Raw genomic sequence first — 18,991 nt, 5'->3', positions numbered from 1 at the left:
GTCACCTGCGGGAGCCATTGGTTTCGTTATATAATACTGGACTTATTTTTCTACAAGGTTTGAACTTTGAGAGTGTTTAAACAAGAGAGAAAAGTGTGACAATGTTCATGCCTCTCTGAAACACGTGTATAAAGTGTGTAGTGAGGGGTTTTACAGCCTTAAAACATCTATAATAATTGTAAAAAATAAAGTTCGCTACTTCGCCGATTTCACTTCTCGTGGGTTATTTTTAGAACGATAAATGAGGGACCTCTGTACACCAGTTCAGTTAATGTTTCATCATTCAAGGATACACATACACTACTTGTTTCCATGATTGCATGTAGATAATAATACAAAACAAAAAAGGTTAAAAAAAGGATCATAGATTTTATTTGAACTCAAACTTTCATAATCAACAGCTTAACAAAAGCTTTACATAAAACTGCACACACACATTTATAGCTGTGCTTCAAATCTGTTTAGACCAAGCAGGTTTAGATTCTTGGCACTGCTAAACAATCATTGTGTTCGGAAAAGCAATTCAGTGAGTAAGAACAATAGGCAGACTCTAGACGAATATTTGTAATAATGGTTACAGGCACTGCTAACCATGCATTTGGTGGTATTGTCTCTGCCATGTATAAAGAGTACTACGTTGGTAACTTAGTGTAGTATTTTAGGCTCGACAGATGGAGAAGGTGAGAATTTACAGCATTCATAGACGATCTAATTTAGTGCTGTAGATATTTTAGTTAACACAGATTCAGATTGAATTCAATACAAGTAAAATTCTGTATAATTCTGCTCTTTCTAGATTGTGTTTTTTGAAGATCGGGACTTCAAAGGAAAGTCCTATGACTGCAAAGGGGACTCAGCAAACCTGCATGGTTACATCCGCCGATGCAATTCAGTGAAAGTAGAAGGTGGCTGGTGGGTTCTGTACGAGCGCAACAACTTCACCGGCTACCAATATGTCATTGGTCCAGGAGAATACAATAATTACGGCTCCTGGATGGGATTCAATGACTGTGTAAGATCCTGCAGGATCATCAGAAATGTAAGTCTCTGCCTAGAAGTGATCAGTAGAAAAACACGTCACACGTCAAACTGACCACATTTCTTTACTTTCAGCCCAAAGGGCCCTACAAGCTGATGCTGTATGAACGACTTAACTTTATTGGCCAATCTCTGGAGCTGACAGAAAGCATAAAGTCAGTCCAGGACAAATGGCTCCGGCAAGAAATCCAGTCCTGCAAGGTTCTAGAGGGGACCTGGGTGTTCTTTGAACACCCCAACTTCAGCGGCCGTCAGTACCTGCTGGAGAAAGGGGAGTACCACCACTGCTCAGAGTGGGGAGCTCTGAAAGCAGTTGTAGGCTCCATCAGAAGAATCATACAGGCTTAAAATGTGACCTGTTAATCAAATATATTGTTTTAATTTGAATGTGTCATTGCACTTGTCTCTTCTTGTGAATACATTAAGGGGAGATCGCATGATATCAATCTTTCACCACAAGTTAGAGGAAATGAAAATATATATTATCTCAAATGTTGTATTGTTCCTAATTCTACATGTAGCTGTACATCATAACACTATAAATCTTCACTTGTTTTGGCTACATGGCTGATTTTGGTGGCTGTAGCCACAACTTCTAATATGCAGGCTTCCCTCACTGATATAAATATTGTGATATTTAGGTTTTTTGTTTTTTTTTAGAATATCAAAGATTCACAGAATCTTTTCTCATTTATTTGTAGCAATAACAATCAGATCTGCCAGCCAATGCAGAGACATACATGAAATCTTTCTCTTCCTCTATTCAGATTACTGCCCCCCCCCCCTCCCAAACAACAGTGAAAGAAATGATCAAAAGGTAAAACCTTTACCTTGCTTTTATTATCATTGGTGACCCATCTAAGCATAAGATTAGGTGCAGGCTTTGGTTTAAGTTGATGCATTTTTATATAACCTGCTTAGAACACGTTTAGGGTGAGGGTTGACTTTTGTTTTAGCCACATGCTAAATAGGTAAAAACCCAAAAGATGTTACATTTCCAATGAAATCGTATACAGTTTGGCACTGACATCGTTTTAAGCAGCTAAAAATGGCCTGAATGAAATTAAGAGGTTATGATTTAAATGTGCATATCAAGATGTCAAGATATTAACTGTACTACAAAAACAAAAAGCACAAACAAAACCTCACATTTGGAAGGAAGAGAAATATAAAATGTCTAATGAAAAAGTCAAAAATTAGCACAGCTAATAATCAGACTTTATGAGTAATTCCAAATTATCCACTACAAATTGGAATTGAATCACTGAAGAAAAACAGCCCTGCACTTCTGCACTCTTGGAGTCATAAATTATGCTGTAAACAAACCCAGCAGATGATATAACTCTAGAATAATCCACCATGTCAGGCAGAGCTCATGCAATAGCTGTCAGCTGACTTTGTACCAAGGTGGGGTTGCTGATGGAGCATCACCTGTCCCCTCCACTCAAGCCTAGTTAAAGCCAGTATCATGTTGCTATGTGGCCACAAGCCAACTTTACAGCATCAGGTGCAGCTGCAGCAGCTGCAGCAGCAGACACTTTAATTGGATCAATAAATCGTTTCTGGAAACGGGCTTTGACAGATCAAAAGGTCAGCCACTGTAAACACTGTATAAAGCTAAAACAAATGCAGCATCAGCCATTGTGCTGATATAGATGCTGAGGCAATTAAAATAACAATGATGCCCCTGGCAGTGCATTTCAGTGTGCCCACATACACGGCATATATAAATCTGGACCAAGGCTGCATAGCAATAATGTCTATGTAAAAGGTGGGATAAACAAACGGTGCTCAAAAATTGGTGTGAGGGCCAAACATGGACCGTGTGGGAAAGGTAGGAGGACAAACATTATCTGATTTAAAGATTCAACTGCAGCAGCACCTTGAGCATGAAGTGTGAATATGCATATCCATTCACAGATCGTGTTTTATGAAGACAGAAACTTCCAAGGTCGCTCTTATGAGTGCAGCAGTGACTGTCCAGAGCTGAACGCCCATTTCAGTCACTGCAACTCTATCCGCGTGGAGAGTGGGTCCTGGGTACTCTACGAGAGGCCTAACTACATGGGCTACCAGTACATACTGACCAGGGGGGAGTATCCACATTATCAGAGCTGGATGGGCTACAATGACAGCATCAGGTCATGTCGGATCATACGGAACGTGAGTGGAATTAATCAGTCTTTAGTAACTTTTCACCTCATGTCATTAGTGTGATAGTTTAACTGTCTATTCCAGATGTTACATTTATTGACAATGAAAACCCCAGTTAGTCTTCACTTAGGTTCAGGTTTTAATCAGTTTTATGAAATATTAGACTGAAGAGCTTAGAAATGATAAATGATTTATATTCCAAGATCAATGTCGGATATTTGCTAGTGTCTTTTTCAAATAGAGTTTTTTTTAATGCATACTGCATTCACATGGCTGTAGATGCCAGTTAGCACTGTTGCCTCACAGCAAGAAGGTCCTGAGTTAAATTCCACCATCAGGCTGGGGTCTTTCTGTGTGGATTTTGGATGTTCTTGGCGGTACTCCGGCTTTCTCCCACAGTCCAAAGACATGCAGTTAGTGGGGATAGGTTAAGTGGAAACTCTAAATTGTCCATAGGTGTGAATGTGAGTGCGAATGGTTGTCTGTGTCTATGTGTTAGCCCTGCGACAGACTGGTGACCTGTCCAGGGTGTACCCTGCTTCTCGCCCTAAGACAGCAGGGATCAATCCTCTACTTTGTTTCACCCATCAGTTTCCCTGATGTGCAACCAATAGCAATGTTACTTTGAAAACTAAGAAAACAAATCAGTAGAGTATAATCACAACTTCATGATATGCAAAATCAGAGACATGTCACATCTGTGAGGTAAAACACAAATGGTATTACCACTCAGACTGAACTGATGTTTGCATTACAGACCTCTGGTGCATTCAGGGTCCGTGTTTATGAGCGTCCTAACTTCAGCGGTCAGATGTTGGACTGCACTGAAGATGAGAACAACCTGCCCGACCGCTGGCACCACCGCGAGGTTCACTCTGCCCAAGTGCAGGATGGCGCCTGGGTCTTCTACGAGCTTTCCAACTATCGTGGACGCCAGTATTTCCTGGGAAGAGGAGAGTACCGCCGCTTCAATGAGTGGGCTGCCATGAGTCCCAATGTGGGGTCTTTCCGCCGTGTCCATGACATGTAGACAGTCTATCGCATGTTTTCAGTCTATCTCATGTTCTTTGCACATTTAATAAAAAAGAATTGTGCTCAGTATGTGTATCCCTTCATGCTTATGAGTGCTGGAAAGTGAAAGAAAAAATGATTTTTCAAGATGATTCTTCTTTTACTCGTAACGCCCTCTTTACTGCATCCACGACCTGATCTAAGCTTTTCCTCAAGCAATACAGATTAATGACATCATTACCAAATGAATTTGAACAATTTTATGAATATTGTTTACAGTAAACTCACTGAGAATAGGTATAAGCAGGATGGAGTGGGTGGGGATGGGTGTCGTTGTGAAAGAAGGACAGCAACAAGATGAAAATGAGACTTTCTGTAATGTATAGTTTGGAGATGGTGGCACTGGAGGCGTTAGGCTGTCCGAGTTGAATATGCTGAGGCTTTCTCTGGGAGTGACCAGCTCAGGCTGAACAGATGGGAACATGTACAGAAGGATAGTAGGCATATTGGACAAAAGATATAAAATATTGAGTTGCCAGGCAGGAGGAAAAGAGGAAGATGTCAGAGAGGATTCATGAATGTCATGAAGGAAGACGTGGAGAGGGTTGGTGTGACAGAAAAGGATGTTAAGCACTGGGCGAGATGGAGGCAGATGTGGCGACCGCTGAACAGTGCAGCTAAAAGAAGAGGAAATGCTTATAGTAACCAATACGGCTGCTCTAATATTCTCATAAACATAACAGAACAGCTAATGAAGAGATGCAGAGAAGTATTAACAAAGATTCAATAACATCAGTGTCGTGACTCAGTGTTAGAAAGTGTTTATTTGCATTTTTTCCTCACATTTTTTAACGTGTTGATTGGAACAGAGACTTATTTTATTTCTCAATCAGTCATCATTAAGGAATCTGTGGATTTATGGAGATGCTGTTGACTGAATGTGGGGATATTTCCTGCAGCTGGGAATTTTAAAAAGTAACCTAGGAGTTGAGATATATTACATAGTGACGTGCGATACCACTGATTTCGTTTCCGATCTGAAACCAAGTAAAATTCAGGGTGGTATCAGCGATACTGATCCGATACCGATACTTTGTACAAAATTATTATTTTTTTACTGTATCTTTTATTGCATCTCAAATTATAGCTTCATAATGATTACAGAACGTCAGATTACTTGTTCTTATCACTTAATGATGCAGAATTATCATATAGAAAGCTGAAGTTGTGTGCCATTTGAGCATGTTGCCTGGCTGCAGCACTAAAGGACTCCGTGAGAGACGTCTGACTCGCCCTAGCAGCACCCGTCCCTCTCCTCTTCAGCTCACCTCAACATACGCTCGTCATATCCTGTGATATGATTTGCTCTGAGGTGTTTGACAAGGTTAGTGGTGTTGCCACAACACCTCACTTTCTTGCCACATGTATCGCAAACTGCATCTTGGCTGTTTGTGGAGGTAAAATACGTCCACACATCCGTTTACGCTCAGCCATTGTTGTGAGTGTGCGCGCCAGGGGCTGCGACACATTTATACAGCCGTATTTCACACGTGACTATTAAAGGCGGAAGAGGAAGTAGTTCCTTCCAAGGTAGACAATCCGAATGATGTAGTTTCTTTCCACTCTATAAACTACAAATTTACCCTAAATTACTAAAATATTGATACTTTAATATGAGAATCAATTCTAGAGCATAAATAATCTGAGCCTGGTTCTGCCGGAGGTTTCTTCCTGTTAAAAGGGAGTTTTTCCTTCCCACTGTCGCCAAAGTGCTTGCTCATAGGGGGTCATATGATTGTTGGGCTTTTCTCTGTATCTATGAAGCGCCTTGAGGCGACATTTGTTGTGATTTGGCGCTATATAAATAAAATTGAATTGAATTGAATTGAATTGAATTGAATTGAATTGAAATAACTGGTATCGGAGGAATCAATATTTCAGTATCAATCCGCACATCACTAATATTATATTAACTATTAGACATTTTTAAGCATTTGCGTTGCATTCTAATGGTGTAAACCACATGCGTCAAACTCCAGGCCTCGAGGGCTGGTGTCCTGCAGGTTTTAGATGTGTCCTTGATCCAACACAGCTGATTTAAATGGATAAATCACCTCCTCAACATGTCTTGAAGTTCTCCAGAGGCCTGGTAATGAGCTAATCATTTTATTCAGGTGTGTTGACCCAGAGTGAGATCTAAAACCTGCAGGACACTGGCCCTCGAGGCCTGGAGTCCGACATCCCTGGTGTAAACTATTCGAAGAGTTTAACTTGACAGGAACAATAGTCCTTTATTACCTCTTTAATATCTCGGTGCAAATATGTGTTCAGTCATTATTTCATGCTTCCTATTTTCATCGAATCAAATGAAATAAATGAAATAAATGTTGCCATGTATGTAGTTTGTTTAAATGTTAAAGGGTTAACTCGGCTAAGTTTGGCTAAATGTTAGTAAAAGAGCAGCTTACAGGCATCACAGCATGGACAGAAGAAAACAGTACATAAGGAAGGTAATAATGTTAAGGATGGCAAAGTAAGCACATGGTCACATCTTGCTCGAGTTAGAACAACAGCTGTTTTAAAGGGTGCCTGTATCCCACCCTGCTGTGTCCTAATGTCAGTGCAGGTGGTGCTGCAGTGGTGCTGCAGACAGGACTCCAACAAGGAGGTCACAGGGCTCACCTAAACCTGTGGACAAAGAGGAACAGCCTGCTGATGACTCAGTAGGATTTGCCAGTAAGAGCTTGAAGCACACCAGCTGCTGTTAGTGCTGACGCTCGCTGGAACAACACTGTGACCGCAGCAACACAAAGGGAGCCCAGCCAGCATGTTCTCCTAGCTGGGGTTATTCACCTCTAAAGCCTCTTTGTTTATGGTGACCCTTCATGTCCTGACTGGATAGGACAGCGAGAGAGAGAGAGCGATAGAGAGATAGAGGGACAGAGAGAGAGAAAGTGCACCCTCTTATGGATCGTGTGGGGAGCAGCAGTCTGGGTCTGTCTGTTTCCCCATTTGCATCATTACAACAAACTTTCAGATAGCGTTTATGTTTAATTATTAGTGAAGGCTCCGTTTCTATTTCAGCTCCAGTAGAGCGTCCTCTACACAGCTCTATAAAGAGAGAATAGCTATAGTGTGTCAGAGAAGGGATTTGCACAGAAATCATTCTCTGTAATGGAGCAGGGAATGATTTCAGTACTGATTTTTATGATTCAGAAAGCTTTTGTTATTATGTATAACCATAAATTATATGGGTGGATAAGACAGACCTGCTATTTACATCCAAAACAATGTGTATGAATAACCACCCAGTAAACTTTTATCAGTCATACAATTGCATTAAAATGCTTGAAAATGCAGCAATAGCACAAGAATAAAACAAAAAATAATAAATAAATACATAAGAACAGTGAATAAATTAATACATTAAAATAAAAAACTGTGAAGAAATAAATAAATTAATGCTTTTAGAAATAAGACATCTAGATCTAGACAGACCCAGAAAACTGCAGAATTTTTATTACAACTGTGAACACATTAAATGCATCGATTTTCCAATACAGTTATCCTTGCCTTCTGTGTTGTTGATTGTGTCGTTTATGTTTTGTGTTTATGAAATCGCCACTTTCATATTTTACAGCCAATTACACGCGTCAAGAAGGGAACATATATTCAGTTCTTGATGACGTTGTTATCTGCATATCCTTTTTTTCTCTGCATTTTATAAATAAATGCACACAGTTATTATAAATGATAACTGTGTGCATTTATTTATAAAATGCAGAGAAAAAAAGGATATGCAGATAACAACGTCATCAAGAACTGAATATATGTTCCCTTCTTGACGCGTGTAATTGGCTGTAAAATATAAAAGTGGCGATTTCATAAACACAAAACATCAACGACACAATCAACAACACAGAAGGCAAGGATAACTGTATTGGAAAATCAATGCATTTAATGTGTTCACAGTTGTAATAAAAATAGAGATCTCAATGGTATCAATCCATCCCAGTCCTTCACAGTCCAGCTGAGGGTAAGACCATGAAGACTCTGGTGGAGATTTTCTGTAGATTTTGCAGGAATAAGCTGTTGTAACTAATGGGGTACACTCATCTGGATCATGTGCATACTCTGGAGAGTACAGCACTTACAACAGCTTTAGTCCTAAAAGATTTTGGCTGAAGGACCCCCGAGCTGCCTGTTTCCTCCAGCTCTGGTGTTTACAAGTCGACGGCTGTGATTTGTCTCAGGAGCTGAGAGGAATCATGCTAATCTTGGGAAAAGAATGCAGTTTCTGGCTGCAAGAGTTACCTTGTATGGCAACAATGAAAAAAGTCAAGGAGGGAGAGAAAACACAGGGTAGATGGAGAGAAATCCAGCTGTATTAAACAGGGATAAGAATAGCAATGAAAAAGTTCATTTTAAAAATGAGCACAGCTACTCTGGCGGTATCACTGCTTACTATGTTTTTTCCCAGCAGTACTCCTAATAGTCTGTTTAAAAAGTTGACAAGCTGCTGTTAGAAGGCTGTGATACAGTGGTTATAAGAACCATCACTGTTTCATGCAAAATGCCTGGGCACAAAAATGACATGCAATTAATAATGCAGCACTAATGTTTGTGGTCAGAGAAATTTGTCAAATTACACTGATTACACTTAACATTCACAAATGACTATAAGGCAATCAGTTCACAGTTTAGCACCAGTTTAGACAAAACAGTGCTCACTGTGTGGGGAATGTGAGGTGGATGAGTAACATGTGAGATAACAGTCCTCCGTCCCCATACACCTTATTCAGGACTTATTTTGTGCAGACACCACTGTTATAAATGAGACATAATATCCAGGTGACAGGGCTTTCTCCACTGCCGCTCCGAGACTCTGGAACAGTATTCCCTCTTCCTCTTTGGAAATCTTCAAATCAAAATTGAAGACCAACCTATTTTTTAAAGGCTAAGAGTCTGCATCTGTGTGTCTATATATATGTGGATGTCTTACAATGTTTTTTATCTTACCTATTTACATTTTTTTTAATTTGATTATATTATCCCTCTGTTCAGCACTTTGGCCGACACTTGATGTCTTTTAAATGTGCTATATACATAAAGTTGACTTGACTTTAAACTCTTTGCTAATTTGGTTCCTAATGCGTCCCATGAAACTCTATGAAAATTGGGTAAAAAGAGCTAAATTATTATACAATGGTTGGGACAGGGGGTTCTCTATTACTCAATGTATGATTCCTCGTGTCCCTTGAAGTTGTGCAGTTGTCATTTCTAATGAAGCTTCATATTTATCTGTCAATTAAGCGTGTTTCTGCAGTGGAACCATAGCTTTGGAAGTTTATGTCATATGAAACACTGAGTAACATAACAACAACACCAGAAAAAGCCTGAAAATGCAAAAGCTATGTTTAATATTGCAAATAACTTATTTGATATGCACACTTTGAAAACCCTGTATAAGAAATGAAAACATAATAAGCCAACTTGCTGTAAAAAGTGGCATGTACTGTATAGGAGAGGGTAATTTAAAGGCGATGCTAAAATGGCTTCTGGCTTGTGCTGTAGACAGATGAGATATATTTGCTTTCGGTCTCCTGTCACCCTCATGTCCTCTGAGATGCCCACTACTGAGAGGTCGTGTCTCTGCGATGTGGCTGAGAGCCCACGACACCCTCGGCCAGCCAATAACTTCACAGTTTCCATCCCACAGCAGCCACTGAAGCAAACACATGGACTTTTGTTAACACCTTGTCAGCATGCACCTGGCACTCATGCAGACCTGCTGGGACCTTAATTTGGATTTAGGCTCTATGCAGGCTCAGGCAAAATGATCCCAATTTGAGCTGCTTCCTAAAATGTTATTCTTCATAATTTCTTATTCTACCTTATCTTGATCAGTAGTAGATGAATGGTGCTTTGCAGGAGATGCAGTTTTTATGTATTTCGCATGTTGTTTTATTACATTACTGCTTGACCTTTTAGCCACTTACTGTTGCTGGAATATTTGAAAGTTGTCTTTAAATAAGTCACTTATCTGCTCAGGCTGATGATAGACAGTGACAGCACATTTATACACGAGAATAGAACCAGGTGTAAAACAATTGGAAGAATTTACAGTATGTAGATTAGACAATACAAGAAAAAAATGAAAAAAGCATAAACACCATAATCTAATGAATATATGAAAAATTAACACATTTAATGCAAAAATATTTTTAAATATGTTAAACGATTACTTGTGTTTATTTACTTCCTTATTATATAAGTACTTATATAACTTTACCACCATAGTGGATTATGAATTAAAAAAATCATCATGTAGCTGAAGTGCAAACTTTGACCTTTAATTTAAAGTTGTTTGAAAAAATGAACTGCATTAACTCTTTAAGAATTACAGGAAGTTTTATTGGTTGTATCTCATGTTCAGTGGCTGTTTTTTGCTGCTTAATCAAGCCACAGGAGTCACGAGTTACCACAAGATGGCGGAATTGCACACAGAGTGTTGGACCGGGACCAGTGTTGGACCAGGCTAAGGCTGAGTTTAAAAAACCAAAAAGCCTTCACGAGGTGATTGATGTGTAGCATTAAAGCTGCAGCAACAGCAGTTTAAAAAAGCAGACACCGCCCAAGCCAATCTTCTCGTACAAACTGAGAATGAATAAAAAGAAAAAAAGATGTTGGTCTTTAGCTTGAGGGACTTGAGGGTGTTATAAAATAAGAAGGAGAATTATTTTGTTGTGCTAGCTACATTTAAAACGTGAGAGAGAACGTGGATCTAAGACGTGTAGTGCTATTAAGCAGGTCAGTCACTCGTGCTTCTACTACATTCACAGAGTATGAATATGAATCTTTGCAGCCTTGTGTAACCTACTTTTCTATTAGTACCTCTTCTGCTCTCATCTGCGCACACACACCCTTGTGTTAAAGGTTTACCAGGGAGCCTGATGTGACGTCAAACAGCGGACAAGGAAAAAAGAAACAGTATTGCCATGGAAACCCATCTCCCTCAGTTTCTCTATGATCTCTGATCTATCCTGAATCTGAGAACATGAAGGCTGTATTATTGCACAGACACACACCAAATAATGCATCTTTGTGCACGACGGGGCAATCCTTTCAGGAAAACACACGGATGCAGAACAGATGACTGCGCAGGAGAGATTTGAAAATATCTTTGGACTCTGTTTCTGATTTCATATTTATCTTCAATGACAGGCTGCTGCTAATGTAGTGTAACCACCCATTTAGTCCCATATACAGATTCAGACCTTATGAACTTAAAGCCATCATCAAAGGTTTTAAGGGTGGTTTGGGAGCTGCAATGATTCTTGTGTGCTTCCCCACACCAGCAAATACTTTTTGCTTTAAAACGGCCAAAATGAGGATTTGGACTTACAGATGTTAAAGAGACAGCAGTGTAGTCCTAACAAAATCACATAATGGGCTCTGTCATGGCTGTCCAATGTTGATACTTGTGTCGGTGGTTTGCTGTAATCAATAAATTAAACTGGCTACTTAGGTGGCGCATGTCTAATGTGTTATTAAAGAGTTATTAGTCTCTCATTAGCTAGTTAGACTTAGGGAAATTGATGATGTGAGCCCTCTTCGTTGTGTAGAAGAATGCAATAACTTTTGTTGTTTGACTAGCAAACACCAAGTGAGGAGGCAGCATAATTCTTGTCCAGCATAAGTTTCAGCCTGAATTGGACATAAGATAAACTGAGCTGGAGACCAGTGTGTTATGTTCCCTGTAAGGCCTGTCAAACTTTGCCCATGGTGGATTGTCTATGACAGGAGCTGCAGTAAGAGATAATCTTTCTCTTCAAGGACTGGGTTAAACAGATGACTACATTTGTTTGTGGAATTTCAAACGATGTTTCAAACGTGTGTAATATGTGATATACCTTGTGTTAAACTTTCCTCAAATACACACACACACACACATAGATATATATAGCATGGTTCTATAGACCGACTACTTGAGTTGGGCTCTAAGGCTGTTCATAGCGCTGAAACAGCTTTCACTCGGAGCTTTGCTTTGACAAAGAAAGAAATGGCTAGAACCACCGACAAATTCTTCTTTGCATGATATGAAAAAGACGTCCGTGACTTTTTTTTGGAAACTTTTTATTTATTTATCTATTTTTTTTTTTTTTAACATTTTACATGTTTGTAACTCAAAATTACTGAATGCCACTAAAAAAATATGAGGAGATCACTCATCATCCTGGTGTTACTACATTAATTTTAGAATTCAGTTGAATATTTTACTGATTGTTTTTCAGGCCCCATCTTATAATACCAGTCTAATTTGTTTACAGTGAGCTCACAGGTGTCACCGATACACAGGCAAAGGTTTATTACATATCCCAAGTTTATACGTCAAACACAGTGACAGAGCCTTTCCAGTCAGTGCTCCAAGTTTGGTTAATCAGTTACTACTTGACATAAAAAATTGCGGCCCTCCACCTCTGCTGTGACGTGTAGGCCTTAAAGAAATTTTCATTCTACGGCCTTTCCAGCCCACTCTTTTCTCATTTGTTGCTGTGTGTCCACTGTGAGTACAGCATTTTGGTCAGTGATAATCAGAGATGGGCAGTAACGCGTTACTTGTAACGCGTTACTGTAATCCGATTACTTTTTTCAAGTAACGAGTAAAGTAAGGGATTACTATTGCAAAAACGGTAATTAGATTACCGTTACTTTCCCGTAGGAACGCTGCGTTACTGCGTTACTAAAACCGTGATTTTCTTGCTAGAATGTCTCATGACAGTGACGTAAGCGAGTGCGACGTTTGTGACAACAGCTGTGTGCAGATCAACAATGGATCATATATCGAGTGCGGGAGAGAGTATGAGCGTGCAGCGTTTAAAGCGTGGAAGTACTGACCTTATTTTGAGTTTGATTCCGTAAAAAGTGACAAAAACATTAGTGTCCGCTGTGCGTGGGAAGAAAACTTCTTTTTACAGCGAAAAGCACCGAGTAGCTACGACGTAATGAGAAACTCACAGAGAAACTGCGGTATCCTTCCACTGACCGCTGCGGCACACCTGCACCAGGATAAACCTCCGCCTACCCTACTCCTGCTATACAGGTGAAAATAGAGCAAAAGGACCGCTAGTCTTTGACTTTATTTATTTTCTGCTGTGTTTTACTTGCATCTGAAAGAGTGAGTGTAAACACAATCTATATATATATATATATATATATATATATATATATATATATATTTATTTTATGTGCTGGAATGTGCAGAAAATAGGTTTAAATGTTAAACTAATTTCTTCCAGTCAGAGAATGGTGCATATAATTAAAATTTTGCTTCATGCATAAAATTAAAAGATTAAAACTAACAAAACAAGTTTTAAAAAGAGACTTTTCCATTTGATTACATTTTGTATGATGGATTATGTAGAAAAAGGAGAATTGGGCTGAAAGATCTATCGCTTTATCATCTATTCAGGTTGTAAATCATGTTTTTAAAAAGTAACTAAGTAACTAAGTAACTAAGTAATTAATTACTTTTGAAAATAAGTAATCAGTAAAGTAACGGGATTACTTTTTTGGGGAAGTAATCAGTAATTAATTACTGATTACTTTTTTCAAGTAACTTGACCAACACTGGTGATAATCATGTTTAAATTTACTTTTTAAATAAATTGTACTTAGTTTTACTAAATATCTGATATTTGTTATCATATGGTATCTACATAGGAGTTACAGCACAAAGTCAGGTTTTGATTTAGGGCTTCTAAATTGTGGAACAGAAAAAAACTGAATTTTTTCAGGTTCTTGGGTCGAATGTGGTGGAGCTGCACTCTTTATTTTTGGATCAGGTTGTCACAGCCTCATCTGGCTCAGACCTACTGTTTAAATCTCCAGGGCTGTTCCTGTGTTGTTTCCAGCCTGTGGTGCACACGTTGTCCTCTTTAGACATGCGGATTTGCTGTTGAATGAGCCTGTGAGATTGGCTGAACTGTTCATGTAATCTTCTCAATTCAATCTGCGGGAAACAGAAGTATATAGAGATGTATTTACTGCGTAACACCAATTGTTTTACAGAGTAAAACATATTCATTGGTAAATTTGTGAAACGTGTGAAGTAAGCAGGAGGTTTGCATCTTATTTTTATGATGGTGCCTAATTGACTTGGAGATCAGCAGGAAGCTAACCTTACTGTGGCGTGTGTGCAGAATCTGACACTGTTTGCATATAGTGTGTAAAAAGTGGACAACCTGTAGTGTAATAACAGTTCCTGTGATAAGGCTGACTGCCTCACAAAGAGTAAATGCTGTCTGTTGCCATGAACAGATGCAGTGTGTGACTGTCCTGGAGAGAAACCACTGCTTTCATTTCTAGAAACCATAGTTAAAGTCAGTTAACTACTCATACTCAGATCGCTTCAAAGATCAATCATAAGATGTTCCCTGAATCTTCAGAGTCTTGAGATTTAAGAAAAGTGACCCAGATTCCAGTTAATGCAGTGGTCCTCATTATCTTTTTACATGCCAATTTTTAGTTTCAAAACAGGTTCATGCAATTTGATTTTTCAACTGCTTTCACTCCATATTATTCCTGGGATGAGGAATAAGATTTCTAGCAAGGTTCCAAAGCTGTGACTTGGTTTCTTATCCACATAGGTGGTGAGCTTTTGACTTCTTGTTTTGACTAATTTAGGGAACGATTAAACAATGTTACTGGTTAAAAAAACAGTGAATTAAATGGTTTTTAATCCTTAATTTCATTCCATAATAACAATAAGCATTTTATAATAAGCTGGGTTGTTCATTCACTGCTATAATAGTTCAGAGAAACCAGCAGTTGACATGTGTACTACAAACTAAGGCCACAACTTTGCTTGGATAATGTGTCAGGTTTTGCCCAATTGGAATTTGCCCTTTCTTAATGGGAACGTGTCTCTAAGCTTTATCAAGGTGACTGTTTCTTCTGTAGAGCTGTAAGGCACTAACGCTCCCTCAGCTTGTTTAAGTAAAAATCCCACAGATGGTTCTAATTGTACAGCGGCTCAATGATGAATGCTTGCCAAACGAAACACTGGTTTATGACGGGGGAGGGGAGGGCGAGGACTGCAGTATGTCCAACACACACAGGATCCTTATCCATGTATACACGTACACACACATGCATGTACACACACATGCACGCACACACACATGCTGTCAGCCACTGCCTGTCGCTGGCTTTCTGAGTGTTTACAGTGCCATAAGAGGGGGATCCTGGGAGGCAGCTATTTTTAGCTCTTGTTTCATCATTCTTCTCTCTCTGCTGTGTGCAGCTGCAGACTGGTGCTGCATTCTAATGAAGAGATGAGCGGATGGCAGTATAACACAGTGTTTTTGCTTCACACACGCAGAGAAAGGGCTACGACAAACTAGCATCGATTTCGAATCCCTAATAAATCACTATAATCACTAATAGATTTACTGTGATAGCATTTATTTATCACTCCTTTTACATTTATCCAGTATTATTTTGCTTGCATTATTTATTAGCAAAGCAGCCATGCTAAATGTGCCAAGCTGTAGCACACATTTGGAGCCTCAGTCTGCAGTGTAGTAACGCTAGTTGGGAATGTTAACCAGCTGTGCTCTGAACTCATGAAGCCGGCCACTGTTTCCTCCCTGGGCTGCCACAACAGACTCACCCCTTCAATTTTTATATTGTACAAGCCTGACAGCCCTCACATACTCCTGCTCTCACCATTTACAATGATATAAATGAAACAAACACATGAAATAACTGAAAATGCCACTGTAACAATGAGGTACCTCAGTGGGAACATTGTGTAACATAGAGCAGTAGTTCTGCAACTCTAAGATTCTAGATACTGTTAAGGACATCAACATTATGCACGGACCGGTTTATGTCCGACAATATTTTCACGGACTGGCCTTTGAGGTGTCGCGGATAAATACAACAAAATAAAAACAGTACCGATACCAAAAAAAAAAGAGAAAATTTATTCATAACACACGGGAAAATACCCAGGGAAACAGAGTTAATGATAAAAATGATTTAAAAAAAATAACAATAAAATCCTATAAAAACCCTGAAAACCATAAATTTCACACCCGGGCCTCAACTCTGGCCCGGCGGTTGGCGGCTGTACTTGATCAGTAGATGTTGAATATAGTACATCTGGAAAGTATTCATTCACAGGACTTCACATGTTACAGTCATATGCCAAAATAGATTAAATTAACACATAATTAACACATAATGACAAAGTTAAAAAAAACAAACAAAAAACATAACATTGAAGTTCCTAATGAACACTGTCCTCTATCATCATAAATGGAAGAAGGGGGCCTTAGTCAGGGAAATGACCAAGAATCCGATGGTCACTCTGACAGAGCTCTGTCCTTCCAGGAGCACAACTATTTCTTCAGAACTCAACCAATGAGGCCTGTATGGTAGAGTGGCCAGTTTGAGGTCTCTGGCCTGAATACCAAACGTCAAGTCTGGAGGAAACTCAGGCACTGCTCATCACCTGGCCAATACCATCCCTACAGTGAAGCACGGTGGTGGCAGCTCATGCTGTAGGGACCTTTCAACAATAGAAACTTGGAGACTACTCAGCATCAAGAAAAATATGAATGCCAAAATGTACAGAGACATCCTTCATGATAACCTGCTCCAGAATGCTCTGGACCTCTGACTGGGGTGAAGGTTTATCTTCCAACAGGACAATGAACCCAAGCCAGGCAGCCTTCACTATCAAAAGAACCATTTTAGCTCCTCCTACCAAACCAAAAAGAGCAGCAGGGGTTAATGGGGGACAGATGGGCAGATGATAGATGTAACTAGGGGAGCATGAATTAATGCATATACTATATGTATGCGGGTATTGAGCTGCAGGTTTACAACCTCTGCCCTAAACACACAGGCAAGAGAACACAGGAGTGGCTTTGGGACCACTCTGTGAATGTTCCTGAATGGCCCAGCCAGAACCCATACTTGAACCTGACTGAACATCTCTGGAGAGATCTGAAAATAGCTGAGAATACTTAAGTACACAGTGTTACACACCATGTATTCACAACACAAGTGTTGTGAATACTTTCCAGATGCTTTGTACATAAAAAAATTACTGAAGTAATGAAGAGCCCCGAAAGTACAACTACTGCTAATTTACAGAACCTCTAAGACCTCTATGACAGACCTCCAAATAATCGAACATGGTGGCAAAACGTGTAATAGACACACTGGTCCACTGTGTCCATATGAAGTGTACATGCATCCAAAAGTAGCAGTACATCAGAGTGAACTGCAGTAACAACAGAGTTACTGAAGCTTCTTCAGTTCTTCAGAAGAAGCTTCTCGGATGAGAGGTGAAACGTCTTCAAGCAACTTAAAGAAGTCCAGACGCTTTTCTTTGCAAGCTCATTTGAATAATATGGAGACATAAAAAACGTGTTTGATTTCACAGTAAAATGAATCAGTTAATAAAGTGAGCCTTGGGTCACTATTGAGCCACAGCTTCATTGTTCTGGTTTAAGGTCATAACTTTATTTTAAGACACAGGTGGCAGCTGATTAATTTAGACAATAAATAACAGAACAATTGGTGGTAAACTTCATATAATAAGTAAAACTATATTCTTACTTTAGTATATGAAATCTAATTAGAGTAAAAATGCTTGGTTTTTGATATCAGTGGGGAGGTTCAGTGTTTCTGAAATCCTGGTGATGGTTCTTTACAAAAGGAAGATCCTGAGACTGAGATGAGGGACAGTCTTCAGGAAATGAGGCTTACTGTGTATATTTTTTGGAAATTAGTGTTCTTCAGCTTTCTCTTTGAAGGCCAATTGTCATGGAGACAAACCAGCAAAACAAGCTTATAATGGAATCAGAGTTTCCAAAGTGAGGTCTATTGATAGCTCACTCCGAGTGGAAAACTGACATATCTGGGATGAACACTAGTTCATCCCAGATATGGGACACTAGTTCATGGGACACTAGAACACTAGTTCATCCCAGATCTAGCGCTATGTTTTCCTTTCCTCAACCTTTCATCTCAGACCCCTGCTTGCCTCATGTTTTTACATAACTGCAGTGCTCTGCGCTTCTCTTAAACATCATCAGATTCAGATTGCATGGTAGTTACTGAATCTATTTGTGGCAATATAAAATGTATTTTGCTCCTAAGCAGCACACAATGGTTTGTTTATAGAGCACAGTTGTGTCACAGTAATTGAGATCCTAGTGAGAGCATTTTGAGCTGATGAAGCACTACAAGAGGCTGATAAATGACAGACCCTGGGTGTGCAGTCAAAAGTGAAAACTAGCACTGTGTCTTTGATAGAAACGTAAGATTTCCCAGAGAAATTCAAGGTTCCTTTTTCATGCTCCGGTCTCTCTTGATGACTGTGGGCTCAGCAAATGTGTCTTTTACTAATAGAACATTATAGTGTTTTTTATAGTTTCCTATTTGCCATTAAGGTGTCTCTGCTTTTAGATTTGTAGCTACACAGTCAGCCTATTTAAATTAAATATAACTGACCTTCCTTGCTCTGGAAAGCAGACTTAAAAACATGTCGCGTTAATGATCAATGATTTCTTTTACTGGTGTAATGTAGCTGAGGAAATTTACTCAAGCATTCCACATTTGTCAGTTTTATTTATATAGCCCAATATAGCAACTTACAAATTTGGTTCACAAGGTTTACAGCACATGACATCCTGTGTCCTTAAACTCATGGGGACAGATTTATGACTGCACTTACAAAAAGTTGGGACCCTGTTGGGCTATGTCAAAT

General features: G+C 39.3%; 2 protein-coding genes across 2 annotated transcripts; both read left to right on the top strand.

Moving 5' to 3' along the window:
• Positions 1-599: 599 nt before the first annotated feature.
• LOC146500289 (gamma-crystallin S-1-like) lies at positions 600-1,425 on the top strand. The gene is made up of 3 exons (XM_085135311.1): positions 600-680; positions 797-1,039; positions 1,114-1,425. Exons 1-3 carry the CDS (start codon positions 672-674, stop codon positions 1,384-1,386), a joined length of 525 nt encoding a protein of 174 aa, XP_084991437.1. The 5' UTR covers positions 600-671; the 3' UTR covers positions 1,387-1,425.
• A 1,309-nt stretch (positions 1,426-2,734) lies between these two features.
• LOC146500288 (gamma-crystallin M2-like) lies at positions 2,735-4,293 on the top strand. Its single transcript, XM_085134561.1, has 3 exons — positions 2,735-2,872; positions 2,959-3,201; positions 3,950-4,293. Exons 1-3 carry the CDS (start codon positions 2,855-2,857, stop codon positions 4,220-4,222), a joined length of 534 nt encoding a protein of 177 aa, XP_084990687.1. The 5' UTR covers positions 2,735-2,854; the 3' UTR covers positions 4,223-4,293.
• Positions 4,294-18,991: the final 14,698 nt, after the last annotated feature.

Source organism: Neolamprologus multifasciatus, chromosome 16 (assembly GCF_963576455.1).
Source record: "Neolamprologus multifasciatus chromosome 16, fNeoMul1.2, whole genome shotgun sequence".
NCBI lineage: Eukaryota > Metazoa > Chordata > Actinopteri > Cichliformes > Cichlidae > Neolamprologus > Neolamprologus multifasciatus.
Note: the sequence above shows the minus strand (reverse complement) of the source record. Positions and strands in the feature narration are given on the sequence as shown.

Coding starts and splice junctions, on each gene's coding strand:
- LOC146500288 (XM_085134561.1), top strand. Junction 3,202..3,949: donor CATGTCGGATCATACGGAAC/GTGAGTGGAATT, acceptor TTTGCATTACAG/ACCTCTGGTGCATTCAGGGT.
- LOC146500289 (XM_085135311.1), top strand. Junction 1,040..1,113: donor CCTGCAGGATCATCAGAAAT/GTAAGTCTCTGC, acceptor CTTTACTTTCAG/CCCAAAGGGCCCTACAAGCT.